The sequence below is a fragment of the Onychomys torridus genome, chromosome 18, assembly GCF_903995425.1.
Source record: "Onychomys torridus chromosome 18, mOncTor1.1, whole genome shotgun sequence".
Taxonomy (NCBI): Eukaryota; Metazoa; Chordata; class Mammalia; order Rodentia; family Cricetidae; genus Onychomys; species Onychomys torridus.
In genome coordinates, this window is record NC_050460.1 from 7488846 (window position 1) to 7505201 (window position 16356).

At 52.7% G+C, this 16356-nt stretch overlaps 1 protein-coding gene across 2 annotated transcripts; it reads right to left on the reverse strand.

The window, feature by feature from the left end:
- Window positions 1-32: 32 nt before the first annotated feature.
- Window positions 33-12731, reverse strand: Pex6 (peroxisomal biogenesis factor 6). 2 transcript variants are annotated; one of them, XM_036167934.1, is made up of 17 exons: window positions 12463-12731; window positions 9755-9918; window positions 9310-9393; window positions 4638-4740; window positions 4426-4559; window positions 3817-3928; window positions 3369-3577; window positions 2813-3008; window positions 2548-2624; window positions 2174-2306; window positions 1872-2077; window positions 1700-1761; window positions 1400-1508; window positions 1026-1142; window positions 828-905; window positions 573-712; window positions 33-391 (listed from the first exon to the last, which is right to left on the reverse strand). In XM_036167934.1, exons 1-17 carry the CDS (start codon window positions 12685-12687, stop codon window positions 255-257), a joined length of 2286 nt encoding a protein of 761 aa, XP_036023827.1. In that variant the 5' UTR covers window positions 12688-12731; the 3' UTR covers window positions 33-254. The 2 variants fall into 2 exon arrangements, with proteins under 2 accessions (XP_036023827.1, XP_036023826.1); XM_036167933.1 differs by having other exon boundaries at window positions 11806-12731.
- Between the last annotated feature and the right edge of the window lie 3625 nt (window positions 12732-16356).

A 16356-nucleotide genomic window follows, 5' to 3' on the forward strand; every position in this document is an offset into this window, starting at 1 on the left:
TGCCCTTTGCACCGCAGCCTCTTGCACCAGCAGCAGGGGGCAGTATACACTTTATTTTCTGTCACAGAACTGGTACTCAACACGATTCCCAGGCTGCCAAGCTCCCAGGCTGCCAGGCCTGGCTCTCCTCCCAAACACAAGGGCCTCCCACTATGGCTCACAGGGGATCTCCTGGAGGAAGGCAGCCTTCAGGTGACTGGCAGCAGGTACCTTCAGCAGTGTGGGCAGATGCAGACCAAGATGGCAGGCAGCTCCTAGCAGGCGGCAAACTTGCGCTGGATGCGCTTGTATCGGAGTAGCTCCTGCTCGCTGACTGAGGGCTGCAGCCTGGCTGCGGCCTGCAACAGGTCCTCCATGGTGAGCAGCAGTGCTGAGCTCCCCAGCTCTAGCCCTGAGGGGTGGCAAGGAAGGGTAAGGCCAGAGCCCACCCTAGCTGAAGAACGGAGGCCTGCTCTGTGCCTAGGAAGGAGAGAGCCCTGGGGAGGCACCTTTCTGCTCAGCTGTCCCTCCGAAATTCAGGCCTGTCTCCCACTAGCGTTTTGGTTCCCTCTGGGGCTGGTGAGTGGGCTCACCTTCCTCTAGGTCTCGAACCCTGCGTTTGAGGGCAGCTGTCATGGCGTCCGAGCAGAGAGAATAGAGGTCTGCACCTGTCAGCTGGGGCGGGCAGCGATCCAGCACGTTCATCAGGCTCACAGAGGCCTCCAGCTTGAACCTGTTACACCCATACCAGAAACGTTAAAGCTGTCTTCACCTCCCCGCTCACGAGCCTCACTGACCGGCACATATTCCTGGGCCACCCCAAGGCCCAGCTCTTTGACAAAGCATACTTGCGCGTGATGGCGCTCAGAACACGCAGCTGGGAAGCGCGGTCCTCACTTGCCCCTACAAACACCAGCTTGTCGAATCTTCAGAGATAGAAACAGTAAAAGTGTCAGGGCTGCCAGCCATGAGAGGTGAAGGATATGCAGAGGTCAAGGCACAAGCCTGGAGGGGTCTGGTTGGGAAGAGAGGTCCAGGATACCCACCTGCCAGGCCGCAGAAGGGCGGGGTCCAGGAGGTCAGGCCTGTTGGTGGCTCCGATCACAAACACATCCTGAGTGCTGTGAAGCCCATCCAGCTCAGCCAAGAGCTGAGACACCACTCTGAAGGGAGGAGGCAAAGACCAGAGAGTCCTTGCTGTGCCCTCAGGCAGGTGCCTCTTTGAAGGCTCCTTCAGCAAGGTCCTTGCTGGGTTCGGCACCACACAGGCAGCCCTCCTCCTCAGAGTTCCACACCCAACTCCTTTTTAGCTTCCATTCTACCAGCTCTGAATTGGAAGGGCAGATCCCCGATCTGAAGATTAATCTCACATCCCTCCCATCTGGGATCCCAGACTCCATTCCCACTCCGGACTCCTGACCTGTCCATCACACCTCCAGAATCTCCGCTTCGCCCCCGGCTTGGAGCTAAGGAGTCTAGTTCATCAAAGAAGATGATGCACGGAGCAGCAGCCCTGGCCCTGGCAAACACTGAGAGAGAGGCTCACAGGAGAGGATGTCAGGGAGCTTGAAGTCAGGGGGAAGAATGGCAATGGGCCGGGCCAGGCAGTTCAGCCCAGGCAATGACCATGACCATGAGCAGCAGCTGGGGGAGGGAGGTGGTACACAGGCCACTGGGGTTGGAGAAGGACCCAAGGCTCCGCCTCCCCCTGCTCACTCACCTTCGCGCACATTCTCCTCACTCTGGCCCACGTACATGTTGATGAGCTCTGGTCCCTTTACACTGAGCGATAGAATGGATGAGTGAGACCCACCACATGTGTACACAGTTGTCCTCTCCTCCCGTCCTCCCCACCAGCCTGCTGCAGCTCCCGGCCTCCCAAGCCTGCCTACCTGAGGAAGGTGAGGCTGCACTCGGTGGCCACCGCCTTGGCCAGGAGGGTCTTGCCAGTGCCTGGAGGCCCATGGAGCAGAAGGCCTGATCGTCTCAGGCCCAGGCTTAGCAGCTCAGGGTGTTCCAGAGGGAGCTGGATGGTCTCCAGGATCTCCTTCTTTACATCCTGCAGCCCACCCACATCGTGCCAGGACACTGAAGGGATCTAGAAGACAGAGGAGTATAAGGAAGCGCAAGGAGGGAGCGCTGGCCCTGCCCCTCTCCTCCCCCCCCCCCCCCCCCCCAGGGAGCTGGTTCTCACCTTGGGTGCGCCCACAGCTTGGGAGTGAGCTGTTTGCAGTTGCTCCAAGGCCTGCGCAAAGTCCTCGGCCAGCAGGGGGAAGCCAGCTGCACACAGTGTCCCCTCATCCTCCTCACTCAAGCTGTCTGCCAAACTACCGAGAGAAACATGGGGCGAGGCTCACACCTGTAAGACTACACAGTGAGTTCCAGGGCAGCCAAGGCTGAGACCCTGTCTTAAAAAAATGAAAATTAAAAAGGACCAGGCCAATCAGGCTATGGATTAAGGTGGTCACAAAACAACAGAGAACAAGAGAACGAGACAGGACCCTTCTGTGGGTTCCATTATTTCTCCCCACCTGCCCAGCCACCTTCCCCATGGTGAGTCCCCCTTACCCGGCGGCTCTGATCCTGGCACAGGCTACCCGGCTGGTGTGGGTCAGAAGGGCATAGAGGTCCCCTACCACAAAGCCCTAGGGAATTATACAAAAGGACACATGGGCATGGCGTAGCAGGCAGAGCCCGTGGGGTCTGGACTCCAGCTGCAGAAGCTTTGGCGGTTTCCCATCTCACAGGACACCACCTCATGCAGGACCAAAGTCCTACATGTGACAAGGAACCTAGAATGGCCCAGAGTCACAGCACCTGGGTAGACACTCACTGCACAGCGCCGCGCCAGCTGGGGCAGGTTCACCTCCTGGCCCAGGGGAAGGTGGGCAGTGAGGGCCTGCAGGACACTGAGCCGCTGCTCCTCAGTCAGCACTGGCACCTCCAGCTCATGGGGAAATGCTGTGTGCACATCAGCGGGCAGGTCCTGGGCACGGCTTGTGGTGGCCACCACCATGAGAGGAGGGTAACTGAGGACAGAGGAATGGGCAGAGCGTAGGGCACAGCTGACAGCTCTTGAGGTGTGGGAATGGCTGGTGTCAGGACTGGGTAGGGATGAGCACCATCCAGAGTCCCAGCACACCCTGTGGGGACACTATTAAGGGGGGCCTGTGCATCACAGGGGGAGCTCATGAGGACAAAGGCTTCAATCTAGTGCCTTCCTCCAAAATGCTAGACTGCACCCTCCTACATGTGTGACTCCTAAGAATTCAGCCCCTGGATAGGCAGGTGAGCTTTCTGAGAAGCCAGCAGGGGTGAAGAAATAAGGAATAAAGGGCTGCAAAGACTTAGGAGGGGCTTCCCCTTCATCACCGCCTCTCTGTAAGTACCTGCTGAGAGGGTCCTCATCAAGGAGGAGGTGACGCAGTGTGGCTACCACACGGGCATCCTCTCCCAGCCCATCACGGTCCCGGCCCAGGAAGTCCACAGCTGTCAGCAACAGGACTGCCGGCCTGCAGCGGCGGGCCCGAGAGAAGATGGCCTGCAGCTTTGTCTCCACAGCCGCACTGCTGTCTGCACAAAGGCTGGAGCAGGGCACCTGTGGGAGGGTAGGGAGGTGGGAGGAGTCAAAAGCAGAGTCTTTCTGTGGAGAGCAGGGCCTTAGCTTTGTTTACCCTACCCATTCCTTGGGACCTCTGAGGAGCTGAGCATCATGGGCTATATACATTAGCTCCAGGGTTAGGGCCACTAGGTGGTAATGAGGGAACACAAAGGAAGAGAGAGAGGCAGAATTTGGGCTGGGGGGAAGTGCTTGGGGTCCTCTCCAGAGGCCCTCACCTTCAATAAATGGAGCCCAAGGCGGCTACATGCAGCTGTGACTGCCGTGCTCTTCCCACTGCCTGGGGGCCCTCGAAGAAGGACACAGCTGCTTCCTGTGAGCAAGGCTCCTCTGCAATTAAGGAATATACACTGTCTGCCACTTTCTGCCCAAATGTTGAGGGCAGTAACACAGGGACCCTTGGGGCCCCAAAGCACCATTTGCCCTTGGGCCTCCCTAACCCCCACCTGGGCTGTCTCCACCCTGAGGCCCTGTCTTATTCCTTCTCTGGCCCTCAGAGGGCTTTGCGGCCACAGACCACTGAAGCCTGGCTTGAGGACTCTGGTCTGAAGAGCACAGGAAGGGGGCTGGGTTTAGACCTGGGCCACTGGAATGGGCACTGTGTCCTTCAGGGATGGAGTGGTAAAGGACAGGATGGATTATGAGCTCCCCAAGTGGAAAATTAGGCTCAGAGACAGCACCTGGGAGTCTGCTGGTGGCCTGGACTAGGTGTTCTGGCTTGCGGCCCCCAACTATGGGCGGACCATCGGGAGCTACTTCTCTGGATGTTGCTCTCCAGGGATGCTCTGAGCAGGCCCTTCTCTGGCCTGGATTCACACCTCACTCACCCAGGCTGCAGGTGAGGCTTCAGGACGGCACAGAGCTCGTTCACCAAGGCCTCCAGGCCTGGAGGAGACAAGCTGTCCCAGGGAGTGGACCTTCCCGAAGGCAGCAGTGGAACACGGCTCAGGGCAGAGCCTGCCTGTGAAAGGTAGGAAGAAGCCCATGGCTCTACAGTGTATCCACCCCTCTGCCAGTCTCCTCCCGCCCAAGGCCTTACCATGTATAAAGAGGTGTGGGTGGTATCTGCCAGGAAGGCACTGGCTGGCCCGGCTGGGGCTTCCCCAACTGTTTCCTTCACTTTAAAAAACACCTCCCGCCACCTGCAAGAAAGAGGCCAAGGAACGGGAGAGTGAGAGTCCACATCTGCCCTAAGGATGCACTCAGGAGCAGCCAGGCGAGTGCCCTGAGGCCGGCATTGGGGGCTGGGAGGGAGGAAAGCAGACGGTCCTGTCTCCCTGACTGGACCATAACCTCTGAGGCCAGCTGTCTGTCCTTCTGCACCCCCAGTACAGCCATCAGAGCCAGGAGGGCATTTCTCCAGGCACATGGCCCAGCCACCTGCTTCAAAAGGTGAAGCCGCCATCACTGAGCACTTCCAAGCTTCAGAAGAGGCTCTCCTACACTCCTGCACCAGGGCCCCCCCGGATGTCTCTTCTTCAATAACCCAGCCAGCGCTAACCGAGTCAGCGCCCTGGGGAGGCCGAAGCAGGAGGTCATGAGGTAGACAGGCTGCGTTACAGCGGGTCAAGAAATTCTGCTCTGTGATTATCTGTGAGGCCTTAAAAATAAATGGTTTTCATGCTTTCTGAGTCCATTTGACAGGCTGGCGACTGCCAGGATCTGGGGCAGGGAAAGAAACAGGGAATGATTACTAGTGGGTAGTCTCTTTTTGTGGTTAGGAAAGTTCAAGAATAGAGATAGAGACATTTGCACAATTTTGTAACTATAACAAAACCTATTGAATTATACACTTGTTTATTTGGAAAGAGGTCTCTCTGTTTTCTAGAATGGCCTCAAATTCATAACCTCAAGTGACCTTCTGTCTCAGTTTCTTTTTTTTTTTTTTTTTTTGAGCTGAGGCTTGAACCCAGGACCTTGCACTTGCTAGGCAAGCGCTCTACCACTGAGCTAACTCCCCAACCCTGTCTCCGTTTCTTAAGCAGGTGGAATGATGGGTACATGTCACCATGACCAGCTCAACTGTACACTTTAAAAGGTTAAGGAAGGCCTCAAGTGGTGGTGCACCCTTCATCTCAGCCCCGGAGGCAGAGGATCTCTGCTCTACACAGCAAGTTCCAGGACAGCCAGGGCTACATAGAGAGACCCTGTCTCGAACTCCCCCACTCCCGAAAGAGTGTGAGAGGTCGGGTTGTAGTGAAGGCCTTGCAATCTCAGATTCACCCACTTAAATTTCAAAAGTGAGCACTGGGGCCAAACAGCTGGCTGGGCAGGTAAAGGTGCTTGCTGCCAAGCCTGACTGCCCGAGTTCAGTCTCTGGACCTCACGTGGTGGGAGAGAGCCGACTCCTGCAGCTTGTCTTCTGACCTCCAGAAGCTCCCGAACACACATTTTAAATAAATAAACGCAATTTTAAAAACATTACTTCATCCTTTGAAAGAAAAAGATGCACAGCCCACAGGCTCATCCTGATTCTAGTCCAATGGGTCTGGGGGGGTTAGGCATCTGTATTTTCTGCAGTCTGAAGGTATAAGCAGGGCTAAGCAGTCACACCCAGTGTCACTGTGAATCAGAGGTACTTGTACTACTAACAGGAAGAAGGGTAAGAACAGGTAACAGCTAGTAACTCAGTCTCCCAGACAGACATGATTAAATTCTCCTCCTCTTACTTCTTAGGCAGTGAGACACCAGGAACAATTACACTCTAGGCCCTCTAAGGCCCTGCAGGAGGCAAACTCCTTTACTCACAGTGTCATAGCTGCCAAGTTGCCCACTCGGCAGCAAAGGTGGGTGTGAGTGCTTCAAAGCAGAGGAAAGTTTGCGGTACAAGTCTTATAAGGGGCTGGGGGACCGCTCAGCTGTAAAGTACTACCCAAACAAGTAGGAAGACCAGAGTCCAGAGCCACATAAAAGATGGGTGGGTGTAGTCACCTGCCCATAGCCCCAGCAAATGTAGGAGGAGGAACTCACCAGGGGGAGCTGCTGAGACAGACTAGCCTAAAAAGAGTTCCAGGTGCAGTGAGAGACCCTGCCTCAAAATAGAAGGTGGAGAGCAATTGAAGACACCTGATGTCAACCTCGGGCCTCCATACACACACACACACATGCACCTGCACACCCATGTTCACAAACACATACCCCAAACAATAAATTTTCTCTAAGTATTAGGGCTGGCAATGGCTGTGTTAAAAACTAGAACCTAAGAGAAAGTATGTGCTGTGTATCCAACCTAGAGCTTGGTGCATGCAGGTAAAAGCCCGGTGTCTGAGCCCAGCTCTAGTTCAGAAAACTGTAGTCTGCAGCTGAGTGTGCAGCCTCACACCTTTACCATGCCGGAAACCTTGTCAGTGCACCCTGGAAGCAGTGTATAGGAAGGCATTGGGGGATGGCACTGTGGGGAGTTAGGAAGGGGCCGACTTCTTCAGCGGAGGGTGGTGCTCCACTTCAGGGAGTAGAACGACCAGAGATCCAGACTTCACCAGAGCACTGCTGAGGGAGTACTGGGTTGTGTTCCAAAACGCCAGGGAGCAGGGGCTGGGGAGGCAGTGGAGCTGATGACTCCCAGGTAGCTCTGGTTGGTAAAGCCAAGCCTAAGGGAGGCTGAAGAGGGCCCACCAATGATTCCTTTCTAGACAGTCTAAGGAGCTCCTGGGTTTCCCTCACCATGCCTAGGTAGCTAACGTCCTACACCTGCCCTTGAACTCAGCTGCTTACTTTCCCAGCCTTGGTTTCCTTGAGACCTGCTCAGGAGGAGCTTTGTGCTTGGCACCCAGAAGACAGGTAAGCTGGAGCTGGGTCAGTAGCAGTCCAGAAAATGACCTGCTGGTGCTTTTTCCTTTGACAGTATGAAGTGTGGGTGGTCTTCAGTTTTTCTACAGAAAACTAAGTCAGGGGCTGTGAGTTTAGTTTAGTTGATAGAATGCTTGCCTAGCCTAACCAGTATCACCGTGAGTCAGAGGTATTTAAGCTACCTGGGAAGAGGTTAAGAGCAGCTAACACAAAGCCCTGGTTTGTTTGAAAGCACCACATAAAACTGTGCATGCACACCTATAAATTTCAGGAGTCAGGAGTTCAGTAACAGGAAGATCAGATGTTCAAGGCCATCATTCACACGTATTTTGAAGTTACATGAAACCCTTTCTCAAAAAATAATCCAAGTCAAGCTGGGCATGGTGGTGCATGCCTTTAATCCCAGAATTTGGGAGGTAGAGGCAGGTGGGTATCTGTGATTCCAGGCCAGCCAGAGATCCATAGTGAGACATGTCTCAAAACAAAACAGCTAAGTCAGGCATGGTAATTCTAGCACTCAGGAGACTGGGCCTGGAGAACTGCTCCAAATTCAAGGTCGACACCCTGAGCTAGAGTGTAAGACCCTGACTCAAAATTATAACACCACTGTGAGTTCAAGGCCAGTCTGATTTACAGAGCAAGTCCCAAGGCAGCCAAAGCTACACAGATAACCATGTCTCAAACCCCCCCCCCCCCCCCCCCACCGTCAGCACCACCAACAACCACAACACACAGTTGCTCTTAGGCATTTGTTAAACAAGAGAGACAGGGGCAGGAGAGACTCGTAAGTACCAGCCCAGATGCCAGGCCCCTTAATCGCCTAGGGTTCCTATCACAGGGAGCACCAGGCCCCAACAAGAATTAAGCTCTGGATGTTGACAAAGATGAGCCAGGCATTCCTGGCAGGGCATCTCTCTTGGCATAGACACAGGACGGGCAGAAAGCTTGCAAACAATAGCTGTCAAAGTTGGGCTAGCCTATCTGTCAACTGTGCTCCCTAATAAACACGAGGGGAGGGGTCCCTTAGCGCCAGCCCCTAGTACTCTCCAGGGTTCCCTTTGCCTTAATAAATCTTTTAAATAAACCTAAAAACAACAAAAGCAGGGAAGGGCAGCGAGGTGGCTCAGTAGGTAAAGGCACTTGCTGCCAAACCTAAAACCTAAGTTCTATTTCCAAACCCTGTAAGTAGGTGAGCTCCTTCCCCTGAGAGTAATCCTCTGACCTCCACATGTGCACTGTGGCACTCATGTGCATGAAACCATGAGTGTGCACTCAAGTGCTCAGACTCAGACACATGTACACCACAGATAAATGTAACAGAAGAAAGAAATATTATAGGCAATGGGAAACCAGTCTAGGAAAGGTAGGCCTACTGCCTGGAGTACATTTTCTTCCCGTCATAGAAGGCTAAAGGAGTCTCTACTCTTTTCCCCCATGAAGTTTCATGAAGCCCTGACTGGCCATGATCTTCCTACCTCCACCTCTCAAGTGTTACAAGTACAGATGTACACTACCATCCCCAACTTATATGTGCTTGGGATTGAACCCAGGGCCTCCAGTCAAGCCAGGCAAGTGCTCCACACTTAACTGTAGCTCCAGGTCCATTAAAGTGTTGTTTGTTCACTCAGTGGTGTGTGTGTGTGTGTGTGTGTGTGTGTGTGTGCGCGCGCGTGCATGTGTGTTAGGAACCAAACAGAGCCCCCTCACATGGTAGGCAAGTGCTTTACCACTATTTACACCCCAGCCCTAGGTAGTGATTCTTAACCTGTCTTTGGTTATGTCCAGAAACTGCATTTTTTTTCCCTCTCCAGCAATAATAAAATATCCTCTAGCACAAAACTATTACATGCAACTTGGGAGGAGACTGTTGGACTGCACTTAGCTTAGGACTCTGGACCATAGAGAAGGAGGCAGCTGCATACCTGGGCAGTTTCTCCAGGCGTCCTTCCAGAATCTCAACGTGCCCAGCTGTTGGTACACACAGAACATCCCCTTCCTGGACCACCCTGCAACACATCAGTGGCCTCAGTCAGCTCACAGTGGGAGTGTCAGGAGTGTGCCTGACACATCTGGGCTGTAAGTCCCACAGCTTCCAATTTTTAGGGAACAATTAAGATTTAGGTTGTTGGGGAAATGACGGTGAGGCTAGAGATGGGGGCACCCCTGGCTCTTTTGGAGTGCTTTTTGACCAAAATCCTTTTCTTCTTAGAATGCTCAAATCACGTTCCAAGGCTCCCTGCTGCAATACTAACAGGCAGTTCCTAAGCCAGTAGCCCTGGGGTACCCGGGACCTGAGGCATGGGCTGCACAAGGATGGAGAGGGACAAGGTTTGGTGTCCTTTTCCTTAAAAGGAGCAGGCAGCTGACCTGGGTGTGTGAAAGTGCCGGTAAAGAACATGGTCATAGTTTCCATTAGAGCTGTAGTGCGGTGAGGACACAAGTTCAATGTGTAACTCTCTGGCAAACGGAGGCCCAGACAGCAGTGAAGAGCTTCTTTGGTCTTGATGGGTGACGGAGCCTTCCAGATACCTCTAATGAAGAAACAATCACCACCTTACAACCTCCAAGGAGAAGGGTTTTACCCTCTTAGCAACCATTGTTTACATCTGCCTTTCATCTTTACAATATCAAGGCTAGCAGCCTGAGGAAGCCAAACTGCTTATCTCTGTTGTCCTTAGAGAACCAAAAGCTCTCCTTCTAATGTGTACTAAGAAGTCATGTCAACTCTTCGTGACCTTGGTTCCAAAAAGCTGCCTGTAAAGAGCATCTTTCTGGACCTTTCTTTGAAACCTGTCACTTAGCCCAAAGCCAGTGAGGTGCAAAGAAATGTATCGTTGAGCTGGGCAGCAGTGGTGCACGCCTTTAATCCCAGCACTCAGGAGGCAGAGACAGGTGGATCTCTGTGAGTTCCGGGCCAGCCTGGTCTACAGAGCAGAGCGAGATTCAGGACAGGCACCAAAACTACACAGAGAAATCCTGTCTCAAAAAAACCAAATGATAACAATAATAAAATAAAAATGTATTTTTGTAAGTCCTGTCTGCTTTTGAGACAGGTTTCATGTAGCCCAGACTGGTCCCTATGTTGGTGGGAGTGCTCTTGAATTCTTGATCCTCCTGCTTCCAACCTCCCTAGTGTTGGGATTACAGGCAAACACCCTATGCTCTGCCCAACACCCTATGCTCTGCCCCTACAAGCTCTTTGAGTGACACTAGGCAGCTACTGCAATTGACACTAAGTGGTCTTTTGTGAAGACACCAAATTCTGGCCGTGAGAAAAGGATATGGTTTTGTTGTCTCTTTCTAGAGCTCAGGTTGATCATCAACTCGGCAACTTTCCTGCCTCAGCTTCTCAAGTTCTAGGACTACTGACAGGAGCCACCACAGCTAGCTTTAGACAGCCTAAGCAGGCTAAGAGGGCTGTTTCAGCTGAATGAGCTCCAATATACCAGTTTTCTTCAGTCGGAAGAAACCCACTCCCACTGTTACTCACATAGGGATGTCTTGGACTTGTTTGCTTAGTGTGGTTTGAGGGTAGGGCTGGATCCAGGGCTTCTCAGGGGCCAGTCAAGTGCTCTTTCACCAAGCCACACATCAGCCCCATCTCACGGATTAACTGTCACTCACCTAACAAGCTTCTACACTGATGGACATGTTTTTAACCTATGACCCCTGGGCACCTGAGGAGTTAAATTAATGCAAGAGCTGGTGTTCTAGCTAGTTAATTGCAAGTGCACTCTTATGCTTAGAAACTAAACTGCATTGTGCCCCCCAAAGCACAACTTTTTTTTAAAAGTAAAGGCAGAAACCAAAACACTTCAAGAATGTCTCTTAAATGTATTTAATAAGATATTAAATACCAGGCACCAAGGATAACAAAGAGCCCTTTCAAAAAATTTACAATATATGATTGACGATTAGACAGATTATATAATCAAAGAAAGAATAAGGTAAATATCCTAACAAAGACTCAAAAGGCTGGAGGAGGGGAAAGGATGTTAAAGTTATGGTACTGAGATCATAAAAGGATTTAAGCAGTTTTCATTTTTAGGTAGGCCTTGAAGTAAAGGATTACCATCCTTTTATCAGAAAAAAAGTTAGAATAGGAAGTCAATGAAAAGGGTAAGCGGAAGGTACCAAGCCACCATTCTGATGTAGCACCCCAGTTACTGATTAGCATAAGAGTCCCCGCACATCTGGTACCTGACAGTGAACCTCACCTTTCACCTCAACACATGAGCTCCTCCCATGCACCACGATGGGATGGAGACAGTCTGATACTGGAGATTGGGTAAACAAGGCTAAGAGGCCTGAAGTGCAAAGTCTAAGACTGTAAGGCACAGGGGACCGAAATTCTACAGCTAGCCTTCCAATTGAGTTAAGGCAGATAAGAGGGCAGAAGGAAAAGCAGCATTCCTGACCTGAATTCTGAGCTCTCCCACTTCCAGGGGGTCACAGCCGAGATTAAAAGCCAGAGTGGCAGGCACAAACACCAGTCCGTCAGCGAGTGGCTCTCCCAGCTGCCCAGAGCTGGGGCCCAGTCTCTCGGACAGGTCCCAGCGAGGTTCTAGGACCTGTACTTTAGCCAAGTGCGGCTGGGAGGTGTTTGGTAACTCTCCGACCCGGGTCACCCATACCCATTCTCCCTGGAAGAGCCCGAGGCCCCGGAGACAGCTCCGGGTCACACCCAGTGTATCTCCAGTCCCTCCCAAAACTCCTTTAAGTTGCCGGACTGCGTGGGAAACCGCAAAGGAGGATACCACGGGCGGGGGGGGGGGGTGGCTGTGGTCCCCACTCTCCGGGCCCACTTTGGCCCGCCCGCGGAGCTCAGTTACAGCCAACCGCGTGCCTGGGCCCAGCAGCCCTTGCAAGGCCGGCCGCGTCTCCAGCACTCGCGAGCCAGGCACGGGCAGGATCTCCCCGCGGCGGACCAGCAGCGGCCCGACTCGAGCCCCAAGCCCAGGCCCGGGAGACGTGCCAAGCAGCGCCCAGCCCAGTGCCGGAGGCCGCCGCACAGGCCGCGCTCGCACTCGCTCCCCGGGGCCTAGCGCCAGGAGCCGCAGCAACGCGCGGCTCACCAGCAGCTGCGGAGGGCCGGGCCCTCGCTGCTCGTTCTGGGAGCCCGGACCTTCTAGAGCCGCAACGAGCAGCGCGGGCCCCGCAGGGCTTTCGCTCGCCGGCCGCAGCGCCAGCACTAGGCCCAGCCCTGTCGCAGGCCACGGGCCCCCGGGCGGCAGCAACACCGCCAGAGGCGGCGTCTCAGTAGGGAAGGGTTCCAGGACGCGCAGCACAGCCAGCGCCATGGCCACTGAGCCCTGGGCATCTCCACTTCCGGAACTAGCGACCGGAAAACTCCCGGGAGCGAGAGCGCTTCCGCTTCCGGCGGGGAAGTGGGCGGGGCGTCGGTGGCAGAGCCGGCCCCTGGGTAGAGGTACTGTGCGCGGGCTGGCTGGACCGCCGCCTCCGTCATCGCCGACGCATGCGCCCTTTGAATCTGCGTGTGGGAGCGTTTACCTTTGCATATTGGTCGGGGAATTAACGCGCTCTCAGTTGCCACTGATCAAGAGCGATTGGTGGGCAAAGTGGAAGGAGTCCATCTTCTTCTGAGGAAATCTTAGTTTGTCCCGCTCAGCCGCAGGCACTGAGGCTTGAGGTTGCAGAGAGGGTTGTAAGAGGGCGTGGTAGGATTATAAAACTGTCCCAGACACGCTTCTAGTGTGTGGTTACTCGTGGCTGCTGACTGAGGTACTGCACGTGGTCCAGGTAGCCCGTGGTCTGTTGCTCACCACACCTGCCCCACACGCCCTGCACACAGCAGTGTTCCAGCGCCCTGGGTCCTTCGTGGTCACTGCCCTAACTCCCACCACGTCTTCAGAGACCCGTTCTCTGTTTCTGCCCCAGAGCAGGCAGAGGAAAGGGCTGGAGGCTTCTGTGATGGGAACTGAGCCAACAGCCTGTACAACGTGTTACCTAGATTTCATCTTTGTCTCTGCTGCTCTATCACATTCAGTGATAGATCACATTTCCAATGAACAGTTACTGGGGTTTTGATTCCTTACACTTAGCCCATGTTTTGGATGGTGGCTATTGATTTTTCTGAATCTTGTGTTTTTCTTCCAGCCACTGTCCGCCTTTCTCCTGTTCTTTACAGTTGAGCTTCTTGAGCAAGGTTTCTGTTTTACATAGTAAACATTCTTGAAAAATCTGAACATCAGACACCTGAAAGCTGAGTATTAGAATTACACGTATTAAGGGGTCTTTATCCCCAGAAAGATGAGAAAGTATTTAGATTTCTGATTATAGTTCCTAGGAATACCGTAGTTTATGAAGCTGAAATTGGGCTGGGGATGTAACTCTGTTGGTAGAGTGTTTGTCTGGCAATGGTGAGGCCCTGGGTTTGAAACCAGGGGTGGTGGTACACTCCTGTCTTCCTAGCATTTGGTAGGTAGAGGCGACAGTTACATAGTGAATCTGAAGCCAGCCTAAGAAGATACATGAGAACTTGTCTCAAGTGGAATTATCCATTCTCTCTTCTTTTTGTCTGTATATGTGTTCATGTATGTGCACGCATGTAATCTTATTGCTGCACATGTGAACATTCCCGTGCCGGTCAGATGTTAAGGTCAGGTTGTTGTATGACAAAATTTTTTCCCTGGGGACTTGTACAACCACAACACATGTCTTTCACCCCAGATAGGGGGCCCATGACAGACCAAAGCACAAATACCAACAAACTCCAACTTGGTGAACCAATGAGCTTTATTGCAGGTACTACAGGAACATGAGCAGAAATGACTCACAGACAGCTGCATCACCAAAGCCCATCCCAGCATGGGTGACAGCTCACAGAGCTGGGAACCTGGAGCACACTGCACAGCCTGCAGGCAGCTCAGCAGGTTGGAGAGCATCCTGCCCAGTGCCTTGGTTGGTCCAAACCTCTTGTAGGCAGCTTAGCTGGTTTCTGCTTCTTCCAGGTAGTTCATCTGGTCTGAGAGTCTTCTTTGCAACTTGGCTTCAGTTCTCTGAGAGGGACCCTCAGATTTTATTGCTCACTCTAGCAGGGAGGGGCCTAGTGAATCTGCTCAGTTTCAGGGACTTCCTGAAGATGTTTTGAGTTATTTACCTCCCTGCTTACGGAGCTTCCTGTGGGATTGAATTTTTTTGGTTTTTGTTTTGGGTTTTTCAAGACAGGGTTTTTCTGTGTAGCTCTGGCTGTCCAGACCTTGCTCTATAGACCAGGCTGGCCTTGAGCTCACAGAGATCCACCTGCCTCTGCCTCCCTCCCGAGTGCTGAGATCAGAGGCATGTGCCACCACTGTCCAGCCAGCATGGAATTTTGTTTTGGGAGGAAACTGTTATGGAATCCAGGTGTCTTCTGAAATTGCTCTCCACAATGTTTTTTTGAGACAGGGTTTCTCACTGTATCTGGAGCTAACTGATTTGGCTAGACTGGCAGGCCCGCAAGCCTGAGGGATCCTCTGTCTCTACCCTGGTCAGTGCAGGGACTACTGATGAGTGATGTCACCCCCCCAGTGTTTTTCCATGGATGCTGGGGGTGGCCTCTTGAGTGCTGAACTCAGGTTCTCATGCTTTTGCAACAATCGCTGATGATGAAGATGACTTCACCATCCTCACAGCCCGCTCTTCTCAGTTTTTTGAGGGCCAGTCTTGAATGAATTCTGTAGCCAAGACTGGCTCTAGACTCCTGACCCTTCCTCCTCCACCTCTCAAGTACTGGCATTATAAGTGCTCTACCATGCCTGCATTTCTCTTGATTTTTTTTTTTTCTTTTGGTTTTTTGAGACAAGGTTTCTCTGTGTAGCCCTGGCTGTCCTGGAACTCAATCTGTAGCCCAGGCTGACCTCAGTCACAGAGATCTGCCTGTCTCTGCCTCCTGTGCTGGGATTAAAAGCATGTGCCACCACACCTTGCCCTTCTCTTGATTTTTTTTTTTTTTTTTTTTTGAGACAGGGTTTTGCTGTATATCCCTGGATAGCCTTAAATTCATGGTAATCCATCCTCAGCCTCTTAGGTATGAGAACTATAGCTGTGCACCATCATGCCTGGCTAAAATGGTGCTTACATACACGTGAGCATTAAACCCAGGGCCTCACACATGCTTGGCACGCACTCTACCATGGAGCTGCAATCCCAGGCCCTCATTTCAAATTGCAGAGAACAGCATGCAGAAAGGTGCTAGGACTGCACCTGGCTCCACTCACCTGTAAACGCACACATTCGATGCCGAGGGAAGAGAATTTCAGGTTCAAGGCCAGCCTGAGGTACACAGTGAGACCCTGTGGCAAGAACTACAAATGAGAAGGTGTTGGGGACTCGGATTCCCACAGATGAAAACTCTCATTTCCAGCCTATGTCTTTGTCCCTGCCTCCTAGAGGAACCAAAGACTGTAGGCTTAAAGAGGATACATACTCGCAGGCAAGCTCGGTGCCTCAGGACTACAGTGCATCTTGAGGCTTCGGGTGGGGCAAGGAGATTAGTTGCCTGCCTCAGGTACACTCCTACAGATACAAATGTCTACCCACAAATAAGCATCTTTCCCTCACAGGCTGTTCCCCTGCAAATAATAGTAGAAATGCACTGCAGTGTGCCGCCTTGAACTCATCCTTAGTCCTAAAGCTGTCCTGTGTCACAGCCAGGAGCCCACATTGGCTGTCCTCACCTCACGCTCACTCTTCAGCCAACTATAAACTTCCACTCCTCTGGAGCTGCCTGGCAAAGATCACCAGACACCTCCTAATTGCAAAAGCAAGGTGTTACTGCTCAGCATTTATCATCTCTGGCTGCCTCTGGCCCATCTTACTACCTCTGCCATTGGGAGGCCAGTTTCCTCTGGCCGTCTTCCATCACTTAGGAAAGTCATCCTTAACTCCTCCTTTCTCTTATGCCATCTCCCCCCATCCAGTGACTCACCAAATCCTGTTGACTGTGCACATCTCCTGATCCCATCATC